The sequence below is a fragment of the Ochotona curzoniae genome, unplaced genomic scaffold (genome assembly GCF_017591425.1).
Source record: "Ochotona curzoniae isolate NIBS_2020 unplaced genomic scaffold, NIBS_Ocur_1.0 scaffold_2683, whole genome shotgun sequence".
Lineage (NCBI taxonomy): Eukaryota > Metazoa > Chordata > Mammalia > Lagomorpha > Ochotonidae > Ochotona > Ochotona curzoniae.
The window spans coordinates 6,946,697-6,972,198 of record NW_024467100.1 but is presented as its reverse complement, the minus strand read 5'-3'; the positions used below and the strand labels follow the sequence as shown (position 1 = coordinate 6,972,198).

The 25,502-nt window shown below is 48.7% G+C and overlaps 2 protein-coding genes across 8 annotated transcripts in view; one reads left to right on the top strand and one right to left on the bottom strand.

Annotated features, from left to right (window-relative positions):
• The first annotated feature begins 1,128 nt into the window (after positions 1–1,128).
• On the top strand, positions 1,129–10,572 carry PEA15 (proliferation and apoptosis adaptor protein 15). Of its 2 annotated transcripts, none has more exons than XM_041003327.1 (4): positions 1,129–1,246; positions 6,958–7,131; positions 8,337–8,492; positions 8,623–10,572. In XM_041003327.1, the coding sequence occupies exons 2-4, from the start codon at positions 6,960–6,962 to the stop codon at positions 8,685–8,687; spliced, it is 393 nt and encodes a 130-aa protein (XP_040859261.1). In that variant the 5' UTR covers positions 1,129–1,246; positions 6,958–6,959; the 3' UTR covers positions 8,688–10,572. The 2 variants fall into 2 exon arrangements, with proteins under 2 accessions (XP_040859261.1, XP_040859262.1); XM_041003328.1 differs by having other exon boundaries at positions 1,141–1,246; positions 6,958–7,065.
• Positions 10,573–11,587: 1,015 nt separating this feature from the next.
• DCAF8 (DDB1 and CUL4 associated factor 8) overlaps positions 11,588–25,502 on the bottom strand; it is a 41,142-nt gene continuing 27,227 nt past the window's right edge. For all 6 annotated transcript variants that reach the window (XM_041003314.1, XM_041003313.1, XM_041003318.1 and 3 more), the window contains 8 exons: positions 24,343–24,453; positions 21,069–21,141; positions 20,539–20,596; positions 19,931–20,038; positions 18,083–18,213; positions 14,093–14,212; positions 13,570–13,686; positions 11,588–12,973 (listed from right to left, as the gene is read on the bottom strand). In XM_041003314.1, coding sequence (XP_040859248.1) covers positions 12,857–12,973; positions 13,570–13,686; positions 14,093–14,212; positions 18,083–18,213; positions 19,931–20,038; positions 20,539–20,596; positions 21,069–21,141; positions 24,343–24,453 — 835 coding nt within the window. In that variant the 3' untranslated portion in view covers positions 11,588–12,856. The remainder of the gene's footprint in view (positions 12,974–13,569; positions 13,687–14,092; positions 14,213–18,082; positions 18,214–19,930; positions 20,039–20,538; positions 20,597–21,068; positions 21,142–24,342; positions 24,454–25,502) is intronic.

Here is a 25,502-nt window from a genome sequence, read left to right as displayed (position 1 = left end):
TGGGTCAATGACACAGGATGAACCCACAACTGAGATGAGAACAAAAGAAATAGCTACAAAAAGACCCATCAGGAGGGTACATTCCTGTCAAAGGGTCAGTGCCAGGGCACACTGGGGGAGAGGAAAGCTGTCAAATGGGGCAGCAGCGGGAAGGGAGCCTGGTACAGAGCCAGAGCGGAGCAGCTTTCAGACAGGTCTCAGGTCTCCGCCAGGCTGGACAGACAAGGTGGGGCCGTTCCAGGGATGCTCCTGCCTCTTCCGAAACCTGGACCACATCAGAGTTGAGACCTTCTTGCAGTTGTTTGTTGGGGGTGAAAGCAGATGCTTCCCCAGTTCTCCCTTCCCCCATTCAGTCTGGCTGAGAATCTGGGGGAAGGAAAGTCCCTGAGGTGAAAGGGAAGTGAGAGCGACCATGCTAGGCCCAGTCAGGGGGCCAGAGCTAGGAGACCAGCTAAGAGTGGCTTTGTAAGTTGTCTATATTTGCATACTGAGCTCACTGCTGTTCTTTTTCTCCCCAGAAAATAAAATTACATCATGGTGGGGGATGGCAGGAGAGGGAGTGTATGGGGGAAAGGTGTGAAGAAAACAAGGGGGCCTGCTAGCATCCTCACCCTGCAGAGGACCCCCCCAAGCCCCCAATCACAGTTCCGGGTCAAGTCAAGGAGGGCCCCACGTGACTGCTCGCCCTTCCCCCACCGCAACGTGGGCAAGTCCGATCACTCAGGCTCAGTCTCCCTTTGCAAGGCTCAGGAAAGACCTTTTGTCAAACACCAAAGCAAGCAGCTAAGAGAACCTACGGGTCAAAGGCTTTCCACATTCCTAAGCCTCCCAGGGGTCCTAGGCTTTGTGGTCAACCCACGGTCACATGGGAAGGGTGTCCCACCAGGCAAAGAATGAAGACGGAGAACTGTTTGGCACTTCAGGGGGAAGGGGCGGCGACCCTGCCCCGGCTCCCCTCCCATTTCTGTCCCCCCGCCCCCCGTCCTGGGAGCCTTCCAGAACCCTGGCCCCTCCGTCCCCCGCCCCTCCGGCCTCCCCTCTCCGCCCCCTCCTCGCGCCCCTCCCCGGCTCTGACATCACCGGCCAGCCGGGTGGGGTGAGGCGGCGCTGGGCTCGGGCTCCGCGGGCGGAAGAGGCGGCGGCGGCGGCAGGAGCGGCGGCTGCAACCGAGGAGGAGGCTCCAGACGCTGCTCAGGAACCGGAGACCCCGGAGCGCCCGCTCCCAGAGCGCTCAGCTCCGGAGGCGGTGAGGAGATGAGTGGTGGGGAAGGAGCAGATTCGGGTCTGTGTTGAGAGGGGGTGATCCTTCGGGACCCCGAGGGACAGGTGGGGGAGCGTGGGGACCCCCGGATGAATCCTTTCCTGTCGGTGCGTCCCGGACCCCGAGCGTGTGCTGCGGGCGGCGTGGCTTGGGCCGCCCTTTCCACGCTGAGCGGCGGCGGCTTGGAGTCGGACCCGGGCCTGGGAATTGGGATGCAGCCTGCTTCCCGCCCAGCCGGCTCGGCCGGGCCAGCTCCCGCCCCTCCCTCGCGGCCTCGGCCGGACTCGCCCCCGCCGGCCGACTCCCGGCCGGGCCCCGCCTCAGTTCCGCGGGCAGCCGGCCGCCGGCGGCGCGTGCCCTCGCCACCACCTGGGGAAGAAGTGGGATTGGCGAAGGTTTGTCCCGAGGGACGGAGGAGGCGCTGGGGGTGTAGAGGAGTGATGATGTCTCTAAGCTAAAACCTCTAATTAATTCCGTACACTTCGTGTCGAAACTGACAGGGGCACGCGCACACCTACAGGAGCCAGCCAGCACACATAGTGACACACACCCATGTGACTCTTACACACATCGTCTCGCACACGCCAGATCACATTGCCACAACCCCGGCGGCTTCCATGTGGAGTACCCCGGACTATGGGCTCCAAGATGCCAGTTGAACAGGACCTCTGGGCAGTGGATAGAAGGGACCACTGTCCTCAGGACGACATTGATTTTTCAGGGCAGCTTTTTTGGCTCTGAACTTGAGGTCACTACTTTTTAAACAGTAAGAACACCTCTAGGAGGAGGAGACTGGCTCGTGAAGGCTAATGGGGTCCAGTATTCTTGGCTAAGTGGGAGTGAAGGGAGGGGCATCTGGTGGTCCTCTTGCTGGGCAGAGTGAGAACTCGGGGTGCTGGAAAGTAGCTAGTTTCCAGGCTTCTGAGTAGCCCTGGGATGATGGGGGAGGGAGTGGGAGAAAGGGAGAGAAGAAAAAGTGAGTCAGCCAAGGATGGAGAGAGAATATGAGAGGAATGTGTGTGTGTGTGGAAGAAGGGATAGCGATACAGTCAGAGGCAGGGGCAGGGGCAGAGATGGTCAGAGGAATGCAGCCTGCTGGAGTAAATTGAAGAGGCTTACAGGTTGGGGAGGAAGAAGGCAGGGGGTTAGTAGGAACATGCAGAGTGTGTGTGTGGCGTGTGGTGTGTCTGGCCCCCCGGGCTGTCAGAGCGATTAGCTTTAATTGCTCTTCCCTTTGTGGTTAAACACTCTGTTGGGGTGAGTGCCAGCAATGCCCTAGGCTGCTGGCTTCCCTGATTGTCTGCTTTCTGCGGCACCTGTGCCCAACACGTGTGCTTGGACTGTCATGCATAGAGAAGTGGGTCACACTGAATTGCACAGAGGCTCACTTGACACACGTTGTGGGGAGTCACCCAGGAGGCAGTCAGCAGCTGCATCTCCTTTGCTGAGACACCTGCTGCACAGGTAGCCCTCCTCCCTTCCACCACACCCCACAGGGGCTCAAACTCCTTCCTGACGGTGGCTCTGAGAGCTCAGGTGGGGACTTCAGGTCACAGAGGTCAGGAGTCCTAGGTGTTCATGGCCACCCTTGAATGGGGTGCAAGCCCACTGAAGGGAAACTAAGAGAAGAGACTGAAGGTCCAGGGGTCAAAAATGGATAAGAAAGAAGAACCAGAGAGATGGGAGACAGTTGGGAGCTGGGAGGAGTATGAAGATGCACTGGGCACAGGCACGGGCCTCCTCTCCCTGCCTGACCCGTTATCATCTGTTCTCATGTTGGCTCAGGCCCTGCTCTTTAGAACGCTAAGCCCTGTACCCACGCCCAGGGGCAACCCAGTTTGCTTCTCAAACTGAACATTTTGGGACGCAGGTGTCCTGCCTCCCCTCCACTCTGGCACTGACTGAAGTTTCAGAGCCCTTTTCCTCCTTTCTTACAGGAATAAAGATGGTCCTCCCTCGCTCCCCCTGCCCAAGCTGGATAGAAGCTTAGGGACAAAGTCAGTTGAGTATATTAAAGGAAATAAATTATGGAACAGCTTGAATTTGTGGTGCAGATGCCATTGAAAATAGGATGGCTGGAACCCTACTTTCCCTCCCATCTCATTCCCCCGCCTCTGTTGGATTACTGCACCTAACTTGGGGCCTCAGGACTTGAATGTTTGGAGTCCTTCCCTGCCCATTTCAGGGATCTCCGGGGTCCTCACAGCTGTGTGGGGTGGCCCTCCCCTCCGCCTTAGACAGCTGCAGCAGATGTGAGGGAAGGAGGGGCAGCGACTCCTAATCCGCTAGCCTCCTTCTCACTTGTTAAATTTACTGAGGATTTGGAACTGAATGCTGGGGAGAGGGATAATCTTCCAGGAATTAATGTCAGAATGCTCAGCATTTCCTTGGCTGCTGACACCTCCTCCACAGGTAGTTTTCCTGTTTTGCCCCGCGTCTCTGAGGCTTGCCTCTTCCTGCCCCAGGCTCACAAGAGCGCCCACCTGGTCTCCTCAGCACCTCTGGCCCCCTTCCGGCCCCCTTCCGCAGCATCATCAGCTGGTCCCACCTGTGCCAGGGTGCCTCCTGGGGTCAGCTTGGAAGGAAAGGGAGGAAGGAGATGGGGGAAGGAAGGTGTGAGGAAGTGGTGAGTAGGACACAGAATGAGCTGGGAGGGAAGGGGACTGACTTCCTGGCAGCCTCAGCTCCCTCTCCCGGGTTCCTGCCCTGGTATCCTGTCCCAAGAGTGGTCTACGCCCAGTCGGCCTGCTGTTCTCTGGGAAGGCCCCTGTGCTGCTTCAGAGCCGGGGAGGCAGGAGACTTCTCCACAGGCTCAAAGGGATTCTGAATCTGGTGAGGAATGCAAGACGGAGGATGGAAGAGCCACGTTCTGCCAAGACCCACCGTGGCCAGCTTGGTCCAGGCATAATAGTTGATCAGTGAGACTTGGGAGCCATGTGAGGAGATTCCATCTTTCACAGCCCCTAAGTTCCCCCAAAGTCTTCTGCTCTTGCTCCTGAGGCCACACCCAGGCTCAGACAGATGGAATCCCTCCAGAAGAGAGAACCAGAATGCTTTTCCTTGCTCCCTTTGGGGACCCCTATTCCTATCCTGTCCCTCCTTACTCACCACTCCCCAAACCCCTCCCATCCAGTGGTGTTATTGTCCTGGTGACTCGAGGGGGGGCACCCAGAACTGAGGTTGCTATGGTAACAGCTGAGCTGAGGCTGCAGCCTTCTTGTTGTGGACTCTGTGCTCCCTCTGCACGTCTCCTCCCTGTCTCTCCCTCTCCCAATCACATCTCTCTTTTGCATTTTGCAGGCTCTGCCTGCACCCCTCTGGATGTGAGCCTGTGGTTATATACCTTCTTACACACACGCTTTCTGCTGGTTCAGACACAAACACATCCCACGTACACTCAGAGCCAGCATACCCGCAGCCCCACATGTAGGCCCGACATGTACGCCTCCCTTAATCAGAACATCCAAACGTACTCACTGCCTCCTCCTTGCTCCTGGGCTCACACCCAAAGAGCAGCATCCGTGCATGGGATCCTGGCATGCACGCACGACTCCACTGCCACTCCCACCTCTGCTGGGGACTTCTTTAGGTTTGTCTCACTCTTACGAAGCTCCTTCCTGCTGCCCCCCAGCCTCTGTGGGTGGGTGTGTTACACATACTGATCCCTTCCCACCCACCTCCCCTGTAGATTCAGAGCCCTAAATCTTACTTAACTCCTCCCAAGAGATTGGCACATACACGCTCCCCTCCCACAGGATCGCTCGTATTTACTAACTCTTCTTCCATGTGACAGGAGAGCAGCATGACCCTGCATTCTGCCCTCTTTTCTAGATGGCGTGGCCCCAGTGTCTCCTCCGGGGAGGCAGTCTCTCCTTGTTACCTTCCCATGATGCCTTTTCCCTTCCAACTTTCCCTGTCCCCCCATCCTGCTGTGCACTGCTGGACCCCTTTCCCTAACCCACCTCCCCTGCAAACCCCTTCTGTCCTCGGATTATCAGGAGGGGTTGGGCTCAGTGCCTGCTGCTGTGACCTAGATTTCAAGGCGGAGATGGTTCCTGGTGCTGTCAGAGAGTATTGTTCCTGGCCCAGCCTGGCAGGGCCACCGCTGGGCCCTTCTGTTTGGTGGCACCTGGGTATGCAAGTGAGTGTGCCTGTTTCTCATCAGGGTTTTGCTTGCCCTTCTGTCTGGCTCATTGTCTGTCTGTGTCACAGTGCCTGCCACCAAGGGAGGTTTGTTTATTCTGGTCCAGGCAGGGGGCTGGGAATGGGCACTTTTGGGTCCATACCTCTTATTGTGTGATGGCCATGCCTCTCTGCTTCTGTTCTGCAGTAGAGGCTAGAGAAATGAGAATGGGGTTGTGTCAGCCAGCCCCCTTGGATCTGCCACATTTCCAGCCCAGTGCTGGGATGATCTATGGGCAGTTTGCAGAGAGGTAAGATCATCTGTCTACCTTGTACACACCCCTGGGTCTAGCTACAGAGTTTTTGTAGCAGGCTTTGCTTTATTAATGCTTTATTTTTCTGATTACAAAGGAAACATATTGTGGGAAACAGTCCCGTTTTGAGTTTGCCATTAGAGTTTCCCATTTTATCAAATCCAGAAATTTAATTCTGGAGCCCACCCTTCTTCCCGTTTGAACCACGGATCCTAGAGCTCAAGGAAGGTTGAATGTTCTGTATTTTCTCACCTCAGGTCATGAAAGGGAGATAGAGTGAAGGCCCAGATGAGCTCTGGCTTTGCCTAGCCTCTTATGGGAGGTCATGCTGAAGGTAGCGCCAGGAGGATGTTGCAAGAAGAGGTGGCAGCCCCTTCCTGCCAGACTCCCAAAGCCACATCTAAAGTCCCCTCCCCCTGCCACCAGCTAGCCTGGGAACTGGGCAGGGGGCCAGACCCAGCCGCTTGGTATTCTTGGGCGCGGGGGCTGCAGGCACAGCACAAAGACTAGGAGAGAGCACTGAGTAGGGGACTCAGTAACCATCAAGGCAGAAAATGAACCGCACAAAGATGGGGGTGGCCCTTTGCTTCTCTCCCCGACCCCAGCCCTAATGACTGAGTACAAGACTAAGCAGGGAAGGGTCGCAGAACCGTCAGACCCAGCAACTGGGCACCCATCCAAAATGAGTCATTTGAGAGGTGGTAGGGAGTTGAAGTGACGGTACCCCTTTGCCTCTGGGAAAGAATGAGAACAACGCTTCAGCCTACCCCACCAGCTCCCTTCCAGCCCCTAATTGCCACAGCAAGCCTCTCCCTGCTTCTTGTTTTGAATGTTTTGGCTTTTTTTTTCCCTGACAGGGGGAGGGGTTGCAAGTGGGTGGGGCAATTCGGGGGAAGGGGGGGAAGGGACTTGGAGACAGCACTGAGAAAGTCGGGAGCAGGTTGCCTTGGTAACCGCCTCCTCAGTCAGGGGAGCAGTTGCCAGGGTTACTGTTAGAGGGGGAACAGAAGAGAAAGATGGTAGGGGAAAAGTATGATTTGTCACTCCAGATCCAGCCTGGGTCCTAGTGAGTTTTTCTTCCTACCTACTCCCACCAACTCTAGGTCTTCCCTTTCTCCCACCAGTCTCATCCCGCCTCCACCTGCTCTTCTAGGTACATGCCTGGTTCCTGTCAGAGTCAGGGAGTGGGTAATTGCGTGAACCACACTCTGTACCTTTAGCTCAGCCTCCTGTACTCCTTTTGTTGTCTCCTAACCCCAGTCATGGCCGAGTACGGGACCCTCCTCCAGGACCTGACCAACAACATCACTCTTGAAGATCTGGAACAGCTCAAATCGGCTTGCAAGGAGGACATTCCCAGTGAGAAGAGTGAGGAGATCACTACTGGCAGTGCCTGGTTTAGCTTCCTGGAGAGCCACAACAAGCTGGACAAAGGTGGGGGAGGGGAGCACGCAGGGCCAGTCACAGGCAGGTCAGGCTCGGTCATTCCACAACGAGAGGAGTTGAGAGCTCTCCCCAACACAAGGCCCCTCTGTAACAAGGGAGAGTAATAGTGATGCTCCAGCAGAGTGTAAGGGGCTCAAAAGCAGCAGTCTTTAGACGTTTTCATTATGCCTGGTTAGTTAAAAAAAAAGTTACACAGAAGCTCTTGTGCTATTATTATATACATGAACATAAAAATTAAAAAGTAGTAACATCTGAAAGAGAACCGTGTTACTGACACTGCCTTATGCACTTTGAGTACTATTACTCTGAGGGGAGGTGTGTGGATTAGAGAATCTTACACAGTGGGGGACTGAGGAACTGGTCAAGGCAAGTTGGATTCTAAGGCAGGATCCAAAGGAAGACATGCTGGGCAGAGGAATACAGCTGCACAGGTATGTTAGGAAAAGCAAGCTTGGCTGGACTCTAAGTTAAGGCATAGCAGAAATGGCTGGGCAGGTAAGTAAAAAAAAAAAACCATTGTGGAGGGCCTTGAGTGACCTCTGGACCCTTCACATACACTGTATTCTGACTGTAGTGTGGCTAGTTGGCAGAAAGGCTGAGGGAGGAAGTGGGACAGCTGGACTGTTGCGGTTACCAATGGGAAGGAGCAGAGAAGGCACCCAGGCATCTGTCGTTGGGAGTAACCTTCCTACTAGAACTAGAATCCCTCTGGGGCTGTCTACAGACTCTGCCCCTCCAGGCCATACATTGCTGTTGGAGAGTTCTTCCTGCTGCTTACTTAAAGGAAAGTAGAAAAAGTAGAGTGCTTACTTAAAGGAAAGTAGAAAAAGTAGAGTGGCTGCGAGCTATTAGAAGCCACATTTTTTCTGTTGGTACCAGGTATCTCATCTGAATTCTTCATTCTAAATCCATAATCTTAGAAACTTTACTGACCAGGTATCTGCCCTTCTTGGGAACAAAGCTCTGTATTAACAGTTTGGATACCTTTCTTTTTCTAGCTTAGGTGGCTTCGCAGGTGCTTTTCTGATAGGCAATGTGAACAACTCAGCCTTGGTTCCATCCAGACACGGCTCTGACTGAGAGGGGCTAGAGCTCAGGGGCACAGCATCTGACCGCAGGACCCCGCTCTGTAGAGAAGGGCAGACTGACCTCTGTAGCCTAGCTCTGACCCACACTCGCCTGCTCTTCCCCAGACAACCTCTCCTACATTGAGCACATCTTTGAGATCTCTCGCCGTCCTGACCTACTTACCATGGTGGTCGACTACAGAACCCGCGTGTTGAAGATCTCTGAAGAAGATGAGCTGGACACCAAGTTAACCCGTATCCCCAGTGCCAAGAAATACAAAGGTAAGAAGCCATCCACAGCTGGAGTCCTGCCCCCTTTCATTCGTGATCCTTGTAATCTGAATTCGGGGACTGGCGGTGATGTTCACTGAGTCTGCTTCCATCCCTGGACACACCCTTTTTCCACCCCCAGACATTATCCGGCAGCCCTCTGAAGAAGAGATCATCAAATTGGCTCCCCCACCGAAGAAGGCCTGAGCAAGGGGGAGGAAGAGCAGGAAGGTTGGACCTTCATCGGACCACTCCCTTCCCTCATCCTCCATGGGAAGGGGCAAGGACAACCCCCCCATCTACCCACTTACTAACCTGGTCCTTAACCCCCTTACTGTGCGCGTGTGTGTGCGTGTGCGCACGCTCTGGCTGTTCGTCTTTATGTCTAGCTCATCTAGTTCCACCTCCTTGTGAGGGGATGGGGGTCAGGGGCTCGCAAGGGTGTGGGTTGGGGCTTGGTTTCCCCATGCTAGGGGGAGGTGGAGGCTATTTCTATGCAAATAGAAATTGGCACATTCCTCCTGCTTCCCTTTCACTCACCCCTACCCCCCCCATCTTTAAAATGTGGAAGCAGAAAGTACCTGCATTTTCCTACATTGAGGAGCTGAGATGGGGGTGAGATGGAAGAGGTGGGTGGAGCAAAGGGCTGGTGAAGATGCCACTATCCCCCATCTGGAAGGGGCAGAGCAGAGCTGGAGGTCTGTACTCCCATGCTGGACTGGAGTCTGGCTTTGTGCTATTCCCTCAGGCTGCATGCCTAGGTGCCAGCAGGTCCGTTTTTGAGCCATCCCATAGGCCTAGATGGGTCTGAGCTAGGGACCGGATGAGAGGGGACCACCCTTGTCCCAAGGATCACCCCACAGACAGCCAGCAGTAGCTGTGCCTGCCAACCTGTGCTCCGGAGAGGCTTTACTGAGAACATGCACCACTGAGCCTGAGATGGGACTGAGGGCAAAGAGAGGAAGGAGCCCCTTTTCCCCTCCTTATTCTACTTAGACTGTTGCATAAACTGACCCTGAGCCTGGGGAGGTTAGAGAATGAGATTCTCGTTGGACTTATTCAGGTCCCAACTGCAGGCAACCTTTCCTTTTCTCTACTTGGTCTAGAACATCCTAAGCCAGAAAAAAAAAAGTTAACAGTATTTTCCTTTGCACTGATCCCAATTCAGTCTAGGAAGGAACATGGTAATCACCCTTCTCACTTGATATCCAGGCCTCCTGGGCTTCAGGATGCTTCCTAGCCAAATCACTAGAGTACAGTGAGTGACCCCAGCCTCCTGCCTGTCCCAAGATGCCCTTCCTCACCCTGACCGTGCTAACTGTGTGTACATATATATTCTACATATATGTATATTAAACCTGCACTGCCATGTCTGCCCTGTTTGTGGTGTCTAGCATTAACTTATTTTCTAGGCCAGAGCAAGGGTGGGAGTGGAATGCCATGGTAAAAGGAGTAGCAGAGTCAAAATTGTTGCATAGTCTAAACAAAAAGTTTTTGTTTTTTCTTTAAAAAAAACATTAAACTTATAAGCAGTCTCAGAGGCTATTTGGAGAAAGTTGAAGTTAGGAGCTTTTAGGATGTGGGAGCAGTGGGGGTTGGGCTGGCTGTTGGAGAGGGAAGAAGCCAGACTGATGACAGAGAACCTTCAACTACTAGCCTAGCCTGGTTGGCCTGTCCCCTCTGGCCATTGCTACGGACACCTGCCTTAACACACACACCTTGAGGACTCCAGTTTTGCCTTAAAGGTTGTTTCAGTTTCCCCAGCCCTGTTTGGCTTCTTCCTTGAGAGAGACAGTTGTTGAATTGAGAGGGGGAAAATGAATATAGACTGTGCTTTCATTCAGGATATGTTATGTGTGTGAGAAGAGAGAGAAAAAGAAAGACTTCCTTATGACAGAAATGGGAGAAGAGAGACAGGGTTATTTTTAGCAGAGTCTAGTAGTTCCTCCATAAGGCAAAATAATCTCAAAAGACTAACCTGCCCTCCTTCAACCTTGTACTGCTGTGAGATTTCCCTTCTCCTGCACTCCTCTGTCTGCAATGTGCACGGCCTTGTTCTAACCCTGGAATAAAGGTGACTGATTGTACTGTACCTGGTTGATTCTAGAATTTCTGTGAGTGGTCAGGATTTTTGAATGACGGGGAAGGGCCTGGAAAATACCCTCAAATACTACCCACCTAATTTAAGTATCACTGAACTAAATGGTGCCTATTCTCAGTTGCTACCCAAGGACTTGAAGTATGATTATCCCAGACTAGACTTCCTAAAATTGGAATATGGGATGATTAAGAGGCCAGGGCCAGGTACCTACATGATTTAGGTATAATGTAATGTAGGAATAATGAAAATAGTTCCACCATGAATGCATGGACATATCACACAGAGAAGCAGTCAGGAGAAAAAAAAAAACCTTTACTGAGAGAAAATACAACAAATTCCAGAGTGCATGGTTTTCAGCTCACCCCACCACCCTGCTAGCAATAGAAACACAAACCACTCAGTCACCACACATTTCCTACCTCAGAGAGGAAGTGCAGCAGCTAGTATCTAGTTTGAGAGCTGCTAGAAAAGAGGGCAGAAGGAAGAAGTGTCTGGGAATATCATCTTCTCACTCTCCCACCCCCCGCCAACTCTCTTGACTTGGTTCAATAGAATCTGGCTGTTTAGGATGCAGAATTCCTAATGGAATCTTGTGGAAGTTGGGGACAAAGAAATAGCAGCAAAAGCATTTAAGAGCCAAGAATCCAACTGGGACTTTTCCTACTGTGTGACCAGTGACAAGACAGATATTTAAGTCCTAGTGACCATAATCAATCCTTAGACCAATGGACTCTTCCCTCATTCCCAAGAATTAAGAGGTGGACAGGGTATAAAGTCAGACCCAGGAAGTCTTTGCTTTCACGGTTTCATTTGGAGGGGGAGTTGGTTGTCACTGAATGGCTTAAACAATCAAGCAGCTAAATGTGTGTGTGTGTGTGTGTGTGTGTGAGAGAGAGATACACACAGTATTAGGACAGAGTCCACAGTGGCAGTGCCCTTCCTGAAGTCAGAGTGTGTGTGTGTGTGTGTGTGTGTGTGTGTGTGTGTGTGTGTGTGTGTGTGTGTGTGTGTGTGATATGCAGTATCAGGACAGTCTGCAGTGGCTGTGCCCTTCCTGAAGTTACAGTTCAGTCAAGTTTTAAAGACAGGCCAGCCTCTGGTGAGAAGAGCCATCCTGGGAACCCCCGAGAGACTTTAAGAGAGGTAGGAGATCTGAGGCAAAGAGTTGAGAGGAATTTCCTGTTTTTCTGAACCTTCACTGCAAGGCAGGTGAGCAGGGAAAGGCAGAATTGAGGATTCTTCCATATTCGAGCCTCCTAAAGTCTAAGGGGTAAGCCCCAAGCTCCAGTGGCCCAGTGGCTATTTCTCAAGGTAAGCTGACCGCAAGTGTCACCTCCACATCAGTACTCTTGCTCACTCTTTAAGTCCCTTTATTTCATTCATAAAGAATATATAGGTATTTAAACTTTGACAATAATTTTAACTTGATACATCCAAGTTTGACTTGCTTTTTAAACATATTTATAGATAGAAAATTAGGCCTCTAACAGTGATAAGGACAGGGAGACTGCTGCCACCAAACAACTTAAACAAAATAACAGAAGAGGTAACATCCTTCCTAGTTTTCCTCCACTGCCAGGCCTGCCTCCCACCTCTCCCCAGCCTCCCTCCCTCTATCTGTTTAGGGGGTGATGGGATGAAGAGAGTGAAGGATACATAATCAAGTGCAAAACACTGTGGTAAGTACAGGAAGTGAATAAGGTATGGAAAGTGAAGAGCGGGATGCTTAGGGGCTCTAGGTCTTCCTTGAAAAACAGGGTTCTGGGATGGGACTGCTCAGGAGGGAAGAAACAAACTGTCAAATACATAAAAAAAACAAAGGAAGAAAAGGTCAAAAACCTAAACCAAAGACAGAGTGGTCTCCTACTGCCCACTCTGGCCCCTTGGTTCAGTCAGTTGTTTTCCCCACCCCCTGCCCAAGAAACAAGGGAGAGTAAAGAAAAGGAAGCCCCGTTCCCTAGCCTAACCCAGTTAGCAAAATAGGACCCCCACCCCCACCCCTCAAAAGACTCTGGGTAGAGGCCGTTTCTGCTGAGTGCTATGCATAGCTCCATGGAACTCCATTCCAGGGCTCAATTCCCATTCCTAAATTCTCTCTTTTGGTTCATTCCCCTCTGGTTTGACCTTTTCCTGGGATGTCCTTCTTTTTTTTTTTTTATCTAAAGCAAAAAGTCCAAAGTGCTCTTTTGCTGAATGTAGGGGCCTGGGACAAGGAAAGGGTTGCCCAGGCAGGTTTGGGTTGGTAGTTCAGCCCAACCCTCCTAGGTGTGAAGCCTCAGGATGGCATACACTGCACCCGGTCAGGGCCCTCTTCCTCGTCCGATGTGTCTGAGGAGCTGGGAGACTCATCAGAGTCTGCATCTGTGGCCCCAACCCCAGGTTCTCGCCAGCGCTGTGGGATGGGAAAGGCTTGTTAGTAATTTCTCTGGATGGAACAAGTACAAGCCTATTAGGTTTTAGGTAGGCCAGGGATCAACAGAATGTTTCTTACAGGGCAAGACAGTAAATATTGTAGACTTCCAGGATGGTCTCTATTGCAACTATTCAACTCTGCCACTGTGGCATGAAAGCAGCCACAGGTATGCATATAATGGGTATGGCTACATTCCAATAAAATTTTATTTACAAAACCAGCAGGCCAACTGCCAACATATGGACCCCTGCCAAGGTCTCTGCTGGCATGAGAGGAAAAATAGAAGGGTTACTGAGACGTCTTTCTTCCTAATTCCTTCCCCACCCTCCTGCCTTTGCCTTTATGCATATAGCTCTATGCCTGTTTGGCAACAGAGAACACAAGCAGACACTCCTCATTTCTGCTGGTGGCTTCTTCAAGTCTATCTTAGGGCTCTGGTGGAGACGGGGACAACTGGACAGGAAATCCAACAAGACCACCTGAACCTTCCTTGAAGTGGGGAGGAGGCAAACACTGGGACTCAGCCCTCTCAAGAAGGCCACTGGCTTAGGAGCGCACCTCTGACTCCAGCTTACCCGGTGATGGCGTCTCTGTCTCAGGTGATGCATGAGGAACCACAGCATGTGGCTATCAAACAGGTCAGTGTGGTGCAAGCTATCTTCATCCCGCTCTCGCTTGTTCTTCTTGATCACCTGGACCCAAAAGGAACAGGGGAAGGAACCAATAATGAACAGGAACCCCCAACCTGCTTAAGAAAACTGATGGTCTGTTCCATTAAAAGTTTCTCTTAAGTGTCATTAAACTGTCCTTGAACTAGATTAGGAAAGGATGTCCTGAGATTCAGCTATTGAAGTAAAACCTTAAAATTGAGTAACTCTTCTGAAAGAGGTTCCTTATCCCCTTCCTACTGCCAAGGAAGGCACTTCAAGCTGTCCCCGGAAGCAGGAGTGTTAGGACAGAGGCAATGACAGGAATATAAGGGAGGCTATTAGAGCAATGCCTTAAGAACTGAGCACTAAGCTATTCCTTACCATGACAATGAAGAATAATGACTGTATATGAGTAAGTAACAAGAAAAGATCCCCCTTAGCCACTTACATCCTTTAACCCTGTCAGCTCAGTGGAGGATTCAGCTGTGGGCGCCCAGATCTTCACATCATGATCCAGGCCACTGGTAGCCAGCACAGGAAGGTGAGGGTGGGGCTCGAGACAGTTTACCTAGTCAGGAGGAAAGAAAAGCAGAGTCAAGAGTATGTGAAAATACAGCTTTAAAACCACTACTCACCTTGAGCCAAATAACTGTCCTCTATCAGGGTTGAGACAGCTGCTGTGAAGGCAGGCCCACTCGTCCTAAACCTGGCCCAAATGGCCTAGTGGATAGAGAAAGTACTGGACACAAACTGGGTGTGACTCCAGGCCCATCTGTCATTTCATATGTAGAGGTTATTCTGTGCTTCATCCCCAGTCAAGGGCCTAGAGGTAGGTGAGTGACTGCCCAAGCTTCCTGCTGGCTTCACAAGAAGGCAGTGAAGTCCAGGGGACCTCCCTGACTCCAGAGAGCAAAGCTCCAACTTGCCCAAAGCTGGAAAAACATCTCAGTGGCTTTCACCAAGTGGCAGATTTTCAAACTCAATAAAGCAGCATCTGCCAATCAGCCCCAGAAAAGAGTTAGAAAACAATTAATACTCTCTTGGCACTATTTACTAGAATTGGAGGACACCATAGGCTGGGAAGAAGAAAATGAGCTTGTAGGTTGAAGAGCTGATGAAGGCTCATGTTTGCTTGGAAAACTTAGGTATCCCAGAGGACAGCAGCTTAACCACCTGCTCTCACAGTACCAATAAACCCAGCCATTCAGCAGCATCACACACCAAGGCAGCTCTCTGGGCCTCCTCAGACCATCAGTCTCAGCTACTTTCTGAGTTTACTCCTTGAATAGGAGAAAGAACTATGGCAGGCATGCTTTTTGCCTTAGACAACTTCCTTCTGTTTGAAAAGACGCATGCCCCCTGCTGTCTGACTTGGAACTGTGAGCTTCTCCAACAGGGCAGGGCAGCTCCCATTCCCACCGGAAGAGCTAGTCCCAATCTAGCTGCTGAAGTATTTCAGGGGTTATAGCCAAATGAGGAACAGATAAGGCACTCTTCCTTGCAGCTGCCCTACAGTTAAAGAAAACAACCCTGATCAGAAGCTTCTTTAACTCTCTGGATAAACCTCCCCTTCCTCACATACATACAGCAGCCTCTGAGATGCAAGGGGCAGGCATGAAAAATAAAGCTGATCTGCAAACTTCTTTGATTTCATGAACAATCAAACATTAAAAAGGACTGACTCAAGTCTCAGCCTAAGGGTCAAGTTAAAATCCCATTCTTTCTTCTCCTTCCCCCAATTCCCACTTCAACTCATTGCAAAGTTTATATTTGAGCTTTCTTAGGCAGTGTGTTTGGAGCATGCACAGACACTAGAAGAAACTCCACTGCATGAAAATAGTATCCAAACATACATGACATCATATACAAAGAAACTTGAACATACTCTTTCATCTCCTGAGCTTTTGCTACAGACCTAAACTCTGAGTAAATAAAATAAAGTATAGGGGAACAGTTCCTTTGGGTGTAAGACTAAGGACCAAGCCAATGGCAAGAACAACAGGATAAATCACACACAGTACCTGAATTGGAGCCTGCAGGGGAAGCCGATAGAGGACTGCTGGGCCAAGGTACCTGGTCACTTCACCTAACCTGTCTGAGTGCCAGGCTTATCCTGTCAATAATGCCTGAGCAGAGCACAGAGCTCTGGCCTTAGATAACTTGGACTGGAGGAATGCAGGGAAGGGGATGAAGTACCAAAGTGCTCTTGAGAGAGTAAGAGATTGTCCTTCGACATCAGCCCCCACCCTTGCCCCGTGAAGCTGAATGGGACAAAGGACAGACCCCAACACTAGAGTCAGGAAACCTGGGCAAGGTGAATTTAACTCTTAAGATCCCTTCTGGGGCCCGGCGCGGTGGTGCAGTGGTTAAGGTCCTCGCCTTGCACGCCCAGGATCCCATATGGGCGCCGGTTCTATCCCGGCAGCCTGGCTTCCCTTCCAGCTCCCTGCCTGTGGCCCAGGAAGGCAGTCGAGGATGGCCCAAAGCTTTGGGACCCTGCACCCGCGTGGGAGACCCGGAAGAGGCTCCTGGCTTCGGATCGGCATAGTATCGGCCCGTTGCGCTCACTTGGGGAGTGAATCATTGGACGGAAGGTCTTCCTCTCTGTCTCTCCTCCTCTCTGTATATCTGCCTTTCCAATAAAAACATAATAAAAATAAATCTTTAAAAAAAAAAAAAGATCCCTTCTGATTCTAATACTCTGTGACTCTGTGACATAGAACTACCGCATAGATCACAATGAGGCTGGTGCCTGGTGACTTCCATTGCTAGGAAGTTTGGACAAAAAAAAAAAAGCAGGGAGCCAAGTGAGGATCATATGGATCATTCAACTCATAGAGGCAAGAACAAGTAAGAAAAATCACTTCTCTCTCTTGTTCTAGTCTCAGAACCACTAAGACCCACCCATCTGAAGTAGATACCTTCCCCACCTTGAGCACCTGGATTTATCATCAAACCCTGGTATTGGCTGAGCTAAAAGCAAACTGGCCTGCAGACTGCTTTTGGAGGACGAACAAGTGCTGGCCTGGGAGAGGGCATTCAACCCAGCATCTCTGGAACAGAATGCAAGACAATAGTTTATGATCAAAAAAGGATTAGATTATTGCATTGGTCCCTTTTGACTTCCTTCTGATTATCTGCCTATTGCAGAATTCATTAAGACTTCACCGTTTTGGGTTTGTCCAATGCAGATGGCTTCCTACGAAAGAGTAGGAAATGAAGCAAAGAAGAACGACATACAGGTTGAATTCTAGAATCCTTTCCTTCTTCATTCAGGTCCTTAATCTACACAGGTCCCAAGTCCCACAAATTTAGAGGAAACCAGAAGAAAAAGTGAAATACACTCATACCAGTGCAAGAAAAACTTGAGAAGGAATGGGATTCTGATCACAAAGTAACCATTCTAAATTCTAAAACTACTCTGGTAAACCCCATCTGCTGGGCTCTCGGAGCTCCCCACAGTTTAGAAGGAATGAAAATGAAGAGAAATCAAGCCATCTCAGTCATTCTTAGAGGCCTTGGGTTACCAGACTGTCTTGAGTAATCAGTGCAATCTAGTTACAGTTATCCAAACTGTCTCTTTCATATTTTTTGCAGTCTAAAAAGCTTATAATAGAAAGCTATAATTAACTGAATCTCAAAAAAAAAAATTATGGTTAACTTAGATACATCTTAGTAGCTGAACACTTTTCACTAAGTCAGTCCTTTTCCTTTTTGCCCTATCTTCACAGAGGTTGTCTGCAGAACTCAAAGGACAGTGATCTGATCCTAGGGGTTCTATAGCAGGCGATTCAGTCACTATTTGGAAAAATACTTTTCTACATTCCCATTCCCTCTATGTACACAAACTACACACACACACGTGCTAAGTGCTTACGTATTCATCTGAATGTAAGATCAAACTTGTCCCAATACTTTAACATGTATCTCATAAGTACAAAAATACTCTATTCTACATAAAATATTTTCATATCATATAGCTTCAGTATTAGATACCGCATTATCCAATTTATAAATCATATAATGATTTTCCCAACACTAAAAAACTGCTCTTCTCTACAGATCTGGGATCCAGCCAAGACCACCACGTAAGTGATGAGACAGAGATCTTTAGCACTATGTAGCATAGCACACCCTGAACTCTCATACTTTTTGTTTTGGAAAAGCTATATGCCTACAGATAAGTTATCACACTCAGGCTAGAGGCTACTGCCCAATATTCCTTTCTCTTTTCAGTAAACCACGACTTGAAAAGGTAGAGGATAGAAAAACAAAGCATTCCATCAAAACCTCAGCACCAGTACCCCTCCCCTCCAAACCTCTCAATGCCTTTTAATTTACTCAGCTGTTAGCACAGAGACAATTCAGTGGCTTGCTAAAACCTACCTTAATGACTGGAGAAATTAGGGAGGCAGCCAGCCCACCGCAACATACTCACCACGCCTCCCTTGTCCCCCTCCATGAACTGAATGATCTGGCAGGATGATTTCTCCCACAGGAAGATGTGCCCGCAGTCACTACCGCTCACCACAAACTCACTCTTGGGGCCATAGAAATTGACACCTTTTACTGAAATGAGAAATGAAGAACAAACCACACAAGGGTTGGCATCAGGCCGATATGTATTTACCTCATGGGAAATTGAGTTATTCACAAACTCTAAGTCAGTCAAGAGCCAAGGAATTCCTTTAATTTTCACAAAACAAATGAAGAATTATGCATGGATAAATAGGTAGTTAGAAGAAACACACTAATTCCAGAGACTGCGTTCTCCTTAAGAACTCCATGGGCAGAGGAGACTGCAGCCCGAGCAACAGCCTGCCACAGCCTAGAGCTTTTCAGACAGAAACCGACCTTCTAAGATGTTACTTGTCCCAGCCTGCACTGCCTCAGCTCTGACCGCGCCTATGAAGCCAGCCCTAGAATTATCCTTGGTATGTGGACTTCATCAGTGCCTTGTCAACACTGCTTGGGTCATCAGTCAGTCTGAGACTGATCAAAGTATATACCACGAACCCTATTTAAAAATATATATATATCTAGGGCCTGGCGCGGTGGCCTAGCGGCTAAAGTCCTCGCCTTGAACGCCGGGGATCCCATATGGGTGCCGGTTCTGGTTCCGCCAGCTCTGCTTCCCATCCAGCTCCCTGCTTGTGGCCTGTGAGAGCAGTTGAGGACGGACAAAAGCCTTGGAACCCTGCACCCACATGGGAGATCCAGAGGAAATTCCTGGCTCTTGGCTTCGGATTGGCACAGCATCAGCCGTTGTGGTCACTTGGGGAGTGAATCATTGGACGGAAGAACTTCCCCTCTGTCTCCTCCTCCTCCTCTCTGTATATCTGACTTTCCAATAAAAATAAATAAATCTCTAAAAAAAATCTGAACTGAGTTTGCAATCAGGACAAACACAGAAACACAAAGCTCCACTCTCTGGAACTAGTAAAAGCCAGCACTCCCAATCACCATGACCAGTTCTACACCAGCCATGAGACTGGCATCCTCCCTTTTGTCTGCCTGCAAACTGAGATTCAAGCAGATTCTCCCTCCCTTTTTACCAGGTCAGAAGAAAAAGAAAATCTAACTGCTGCCTCTAAGTCAAAATTGTGGCAGATGTAGTAGGAGGGTACCAACCAGCAAGAATTTTGATCCCCCAACTTTAATACTATAGAGTCACATGTGGGAGCTAAAGAAATCCCAATGCTTAAGGTGCAGCTGCTATCGATTAAATCAAAACATATGGGGGTGGGAACCAGACATCAGTATTTTTAAAAGATTATGAATCCCAATGCCCCTAAGTTTGGGAGCACAAACAGGAAACATAACAAAACATAAAAAGAGATGGAAAAAAAAGCTAATCTTTATTGTAAACTCTGGCTCCTCTTCCTCCTCCTTCCCTAAAGGTACAAGTTCCCTCCCCATTTTAATCATTGAGTACCACTAACTAAAGAGGGATCTCCCTGTCTACTAAGCCCTTTGTAACTACTCTGAAGTTACCTGAAATCACCACCAACAACCAAACAACCCTCAGTCTGGTTTCCTTACACTTAAGGCAATTCGTAGCAACATCACTGCAATAATGAGAAATATTTTGTGCCCTTTCTTCTTTACAAGAATCGAGAAAATAAGATAACTCTACATCAATTTAAGATAACTTCTCACGGTATCACCGTCAGCCTGGCTGCTCTCAAGGACCTAGACAGTTTCCACTTTCACAAATTAAATGAGATACTGTGCTTCTCCAAGCCAAAAGACTTGGGTCACAAAAACCTACACAAGACAGTCTCACCTGTGGCGTTATTTCTGTGACCCTTATATCTCTTAACATACTGAGCCCCGTCGCTGTGAGAGGAGTTGAAGAGGTAAATGTCTTCATCATTGTAACTGGCCAGGAGTTCTGCCAAGAACAAGAACACAGCAGTGAAGGCAAAGGCTGAAAAAAGCAGGGACCAGGAGTTAAGGGGTTGGGGTGGGGCTTCTTGCCAGTAGTGCCCCCTCCTAATACCCAGTTATAGCACCCATCTGACGTAGTTGGAACAGCAGGCATGTCAGATTGCATAGGGTAGATTAGGAACATACTGCTAACCGAGGGGTGGCAGAATGCTCCGGACGACCATTCCCATTACTTCAGGAATGAGTCAAAGGCGTAACAACCTGCTCAGGCAAATAACCTGGGCTTCAGGACAGGCCCTGCCAAAAATCACCTGCAGCATTCTGCAAATGGTGCCTGGCATCTACAAGGGTCACCTTCTGCGTCCTCCCACTACGTGCTCCCCAGCTGCTCCACCTGGAGCTATTGCACAGAGGTGAGCACTGGAGGGCACACGCCTCACTGGCTCAGCAGCTCCCTAGACAGAGGGGGCATGCCAGCCTAGGAGCTGGGCCCTGCTCACGTACCTGTGCCGTCGTGGCTGTACACAAGACAGGTGATGTTTGCTTTGGACTCACTGTTCACCTGCAATAAGGAGCAGATACTGACTGATGCCCCACCCCCCCACTTAGTATACCATCTTCAGGAAACAGGTTTTCCTTCACAACTCCCCTATATCTTCTCCCAGAGACTGAGAAAGACACACACAGACAGGAATAAAACTGATAAAAAAAAAAACAAAAACAAAAAAAAAGTCCACCTGAGGGGAAAGACTTCGGGCCTTCTCTTGGTTATTTTCTGTATGATAGCCGTTTTATATACACTGTCTCATTAGGCCTTACTACGACGGTACATGAAGTCATTGTTTTTTAATTGAAAACAGGCTAACAGAGGTGTAGTGCTCAGTATCACAGAACTGGTCACTGGTAAAGCCACGATTCACATCCAGGCTTGTGACTTCAGAGACCAAGCTCTTCCCATCATACTATCAAGTCCGGGGGCAGCCATGCAGCTGTGTCAGGGAAGAAAGGAGGCGCTGGCTCTTAATGAATCTTACCAGGTGATGAGGACAGAATTTCTTGAGTACTCCATTGTTCTCATTCTCATTAATTTTTCTCTGGTCATAAATCCTATGATGAACGAAGTAATAAAAACGTCAAAAAAAGAACATTTATAAAGTGAGATCCTGAATAGCTATAATTCAGCGTAGTGACATAAAACGTAGTGACAGTGCCAGCCGGATGCTTGCTTTCCCAGTGTTCCTTCTAAAAGGTCCTCCTTCCTCAATACGTTAGTGGGTCATCTATCTTTCGACCCCTCTTTGAAATCTTACTTGGCCAGTTCTCTCTCATACTCCATGGCTATTACAAAATCACTACTCCTCTCCTTTAGACTGCCTTCTCTTTTTTTCAATGCCAAAACAAACAAACAAAAACCTCCTTTAACCCTTCCTACTGTAATCAAAGCTCAGGAGAGACCCTGAGAAAGCTCCTGCTTCTTGGCTTTGGACAGGCCCAGCCCTGGTCATTGCAGCCATATGGGAAGTGAGCCAGCACATGGAAGATTTCTCTGTGTCTCACTCTCTGTTAATTCTCACTTTCCAATAAATAAAATAAATCCTTTTTCCTTTTATTATTAAATGTTTATTTTGGGGCCCAGTGCAGTAGCCTACTGGCTAAAGTCCTCACCTTGCACGTGTTGGGATCCCATATGGGTGCCGGTTTTAATCCCAGCAGCCCCACTTCCCATCCAACTCCCTGCTTGTGGCCTGGGAAAGCAGTCGAGGATGGCCCAAAGCCTTGGGGCCCTGCATCCGCGTAGGAGACTCAGAAAAGGGTCCGGGCTCCTGGCTTCGGATTGGCTCAGCTCTGGCCGTCATGGCTGCTTGGGGAGCGAATCAATGGACAGAACATCTTCCTCTCTGTCTCTCCTCTCTCTATATATGCCTTTCCAATAAAAATAAATATTAACGAAAAAAGATTAAATGCAGACCACCTAATCTTTGCTGCAACTACTGAGCTTGAAAATGGCTCTGTAGCATGAAAACAGCCACAGATAACAGATAAACAAATGGCCACATACATATTCAGTAGAACTTTACAAAAGCAAGCTGTTCAATTTATTGAGTCCTGTCCTAGACAGAGAAAAAGGAATATAAATTTCCCCCTTCTTCTGTCAGCATATGACAGACTCTTAACATTTTTTTTAAAGATTTATTTATTCATTTGAAAGACAGAGTTACAAGGACAGAGAGAGAGGGGTGTCTTCCATTCTTTGGTTCACTCCCCAAATGGTTAAAGCTAGCCGGTCCAGTCTGCAGCCAGGAGCCAGCAGCACAGGGCCCCTGCATGGGGGCCTTCCTTCACTGCCTTCCCAAGCACATGAGCAGGGAGACGGATCAGATGTGGAGCAGCTAGGGACTTGAACCTGTGCCCCTACGGGATGCCAGCCTACCAGCTTTACTCATTATACCATAGTATTGGTCCTATGGCCACTGAGATTATAAATCAAACAATGCTTTAGTAACTGATTTGCATGTCAGGCCATCATCCTGCCACCACAGGATTAAGATGACACGTGCTTAATGTCTTCACTTCTTTAAATACTTAAAGTAACGTCAACAGAGTTGGTAGCAGAGACTGAGACCTCTATCTCCTCTACTTACCTTTATTGTTTCCTTGTTATTGTTGTTTTGGTTAGAGGCCCAAAAAGCTTCCCTTTGAATATCCTTTCCTAATCTTAAGTTAATATTCAGCATTATCGATGCAAATGGCTTGGGGATGAGGAAGCTATTTCTTTGTACTCCTTTGAAAGAATTCCTTTAAACTAGAAATAAAAGCTAAGGGTAAGGGAGCTGCCATGGAGGCACAGGGTGCAAAGCTGCTGCACTAACACTGCCGTGCTCTAGCAGATCACGGGTCTGAGTCGCAGCCACTCTGCCCCGATCCAGCTCCTGGCTTTAGCCTGGACCAGCCCGACCACTGCACTCAGCTGAAGAGTAAACCATTGGATGAAAGAGTTCTGTTTCTGTGCCCTTCAAATAAGTAATTCTGAAAGCAAAGCAACAAAAAAAGTTATCTGTTCACACTGGATCAGTATGTTTCAAACTGCCTATTTGCCTCTTTCAACTAAACATCTTATTGTGTATTGAGAATTTGAGATTTAAAAAAGGAGGACAGAATACCGAGGCTGATAACGGATGGAAGATCTGCAAGACTGGGGACCAGAGAAGGGGCTGGAAGGGAAGGGAACCAGGGAAGAAGCGAGACAAGGCTGTCCAGGATTCTCAAAAAACAAAGTCATGCATGGCTCATGTAATTCTTAAAAAATTTATTCTTCCCTACAATTCTTACTTAATAGTTACTTTCCAACTACAATGTTGAAAATGTGCTTACTTCAAAATGAAGATGATGTTATTACCCACTAAAGTGATCTATTTTTTTAGTGATCCTGTCGTTTCTCTTCAAACTGCTGATTCTAACTAAACAGAAAAAACCAACTGGATGGGAACCACTGATGAGCACGAACAGGAAGTCAAGTTGTACATATGGGGATGTAATCTATCATGCCTGCTTTCCTTAGGCTACGCATCAGTAATGAGTATTACAGCAGATGTTCACAGTCACAAAGGTATCACAATGGATAAAGAAAATGGTTCAGCAGAATGGGAGGTAAAAACCCTCAGTGAGGACCCGGCGGCATAGCCCAATGGCTAAAGTCCTTGCCTTGAACGAGCAGGGATCCCATATGAGCACCGGTTCTAATCCTGGCAGGCCCCACTTCCCAACCAGCTCCCTGCCTGTGGCACAGGAAGGCAGTCGAGGATGGCCCAAAGCCTTGGGACCCTGCACCCACGTGGGAGACCCTGGAAAGGTTCCTGGATCCTGGCTTCAGATCAGCATAGCATCGGCCGTTGCGCTCACTTGAGTAGTGAATCATTGGACAGAAGATCTTCCTCTGTCTCTCCTCCTCTCTGTATACCTGACTTTGCGATAAAAAATAAACAAATCTTTGAAAGAAGAAAAAAGAAAAAACAAAACCCTCGTGCATACTGAGTGCTTCAGATTACTTTTAATCTGAAACTAGTATTCAAAATATCTGCTGCAAGGCTAATTTATAAATGAAAATACTAACACAGCACTTGCTTCACAACTTCAGTTGCTACATGGGGAACTTGGCCTACTCATTATAACTTGTTAAAAAGCCGACAGTCTGTAAATGTATAAAGCCCTCCTTCAAAGGGCTGTATGAGCTATATTACGAAGCTGTATTAGCTTCAGGAGGCACTTAACTCTCAAACTCTCAAAAACACAAAGAGGCCGCAGACTCACCTCACAAACTGATCTCGTCCTCCCACTGCAAACTGGTGGGTATTGGCAGGATTCACATAAATTGTATACAGCCCCACTTTCTTCTCTTTTTCTTTTGTCACCACCAGTTTCCTTTAAGAGTAGAAAACGATACAAAGTTAATATTCTCCACAAGATCCTGTTTGTAATGGCAAGCCAGCAGCAGACAAGGACTCAGAAAAAAACCAAGCAGATTCTCTTTTGGAAAGAAACAAAGTGGTTTTAGTGTATTCCGAACAATGGAATAAGAAAAAAGCACATATATTTACAATATGCTACTTTGAGGACTGGGGAAACAATGTGCAGGGAAGTCATATTCTAGCGACCCTTGAGTAAGACAAGCCATAGGAACGCATCATCCCTGGGAAGCCACGAATCAGCACAGTAAACACCACTAAACAGGCAATGACACTCACATCCTTCTAACCGCCTGGGAACAAGCAGCAAGGTGGAGGAGTAACTAGAGTCAGAGTCTATTTGCCGAGTTCCAGCGAAATGTCACTTACAATCTAGGTTTGACAATGACAAGCCATAATTTGCCAGCATAAAACAGTACTCGTCCCTTATCTGAAGCAAAATAAAAGAGGAGCTCTTATGAAGAATGCTCTTTGGAAGGCTGAAAAAGCATTTCTAAGCTATTCTTGTAATACAAGAAAGATGACTGTTTGCAGGGCAGGAAACCCTGTGGAGACTTCAGAAGTTAGTCTAGTTTAAGGGTGGCACCATGTTCACTAGTCGGATTAGACATCATGAAAATTAATACATTTAACAGGAAAGAAACAACACCAAGAAACTGTAAGAAGCTACCTTTTAATTCTTTTTTAAAGATTTATTTTTATTATTTTTTATTGGAAAGGCGGATATACAGAGAGGAGAGACAGAGAGGAAGACCTTCCGTCCGATGATTCACTCCCCAAGTGAGCACAACGGCCAATGCTACGCCAATCCGAAGCCAGAGCCTCTTCCGGGTCTCCCACCCGGGTGCACGGTCCCAAAGCTTTGGGCCGTCCTCGACTGCCTTCCTGGGCCACAGGCAGGGAGCTGGAAGGGAAGCGAGGCTGCCGGGATAGAACCGGTGCCCATATGGGATCCTGGGCGTGCAAGGCGAGGACCTTAACCACTGCGCCACTGCGCCGGGCCCA

What these genes read in the sequence shown, in the direction of transcription:
- PEA15 (XM_041003327.1), top strand. Translation starts at nt 6,960, where the DNA reads ATGGCCGAGTACGGGACCCTCCTCCAGGACCTGACCAACAACATCACT. An exon ending in CCACAACAAGCTGGACAAAG is followed by an intron (nt 7,132 to 8,336) that starts GTGGGGGAGGGG and finishes GCTCTTCCCCAG; the next exon opens with ACAACCTCTCCTACATTGAG. An exon ending in CAGTGCCAAGAAATACAAAG is followed by an intron (nt 8,493 to 8,622) that starts GTAAGAAGCCAT and finishes TTCCACCCCCAG; the next exon opens with ACATTATCCGGCAGCCCTCT.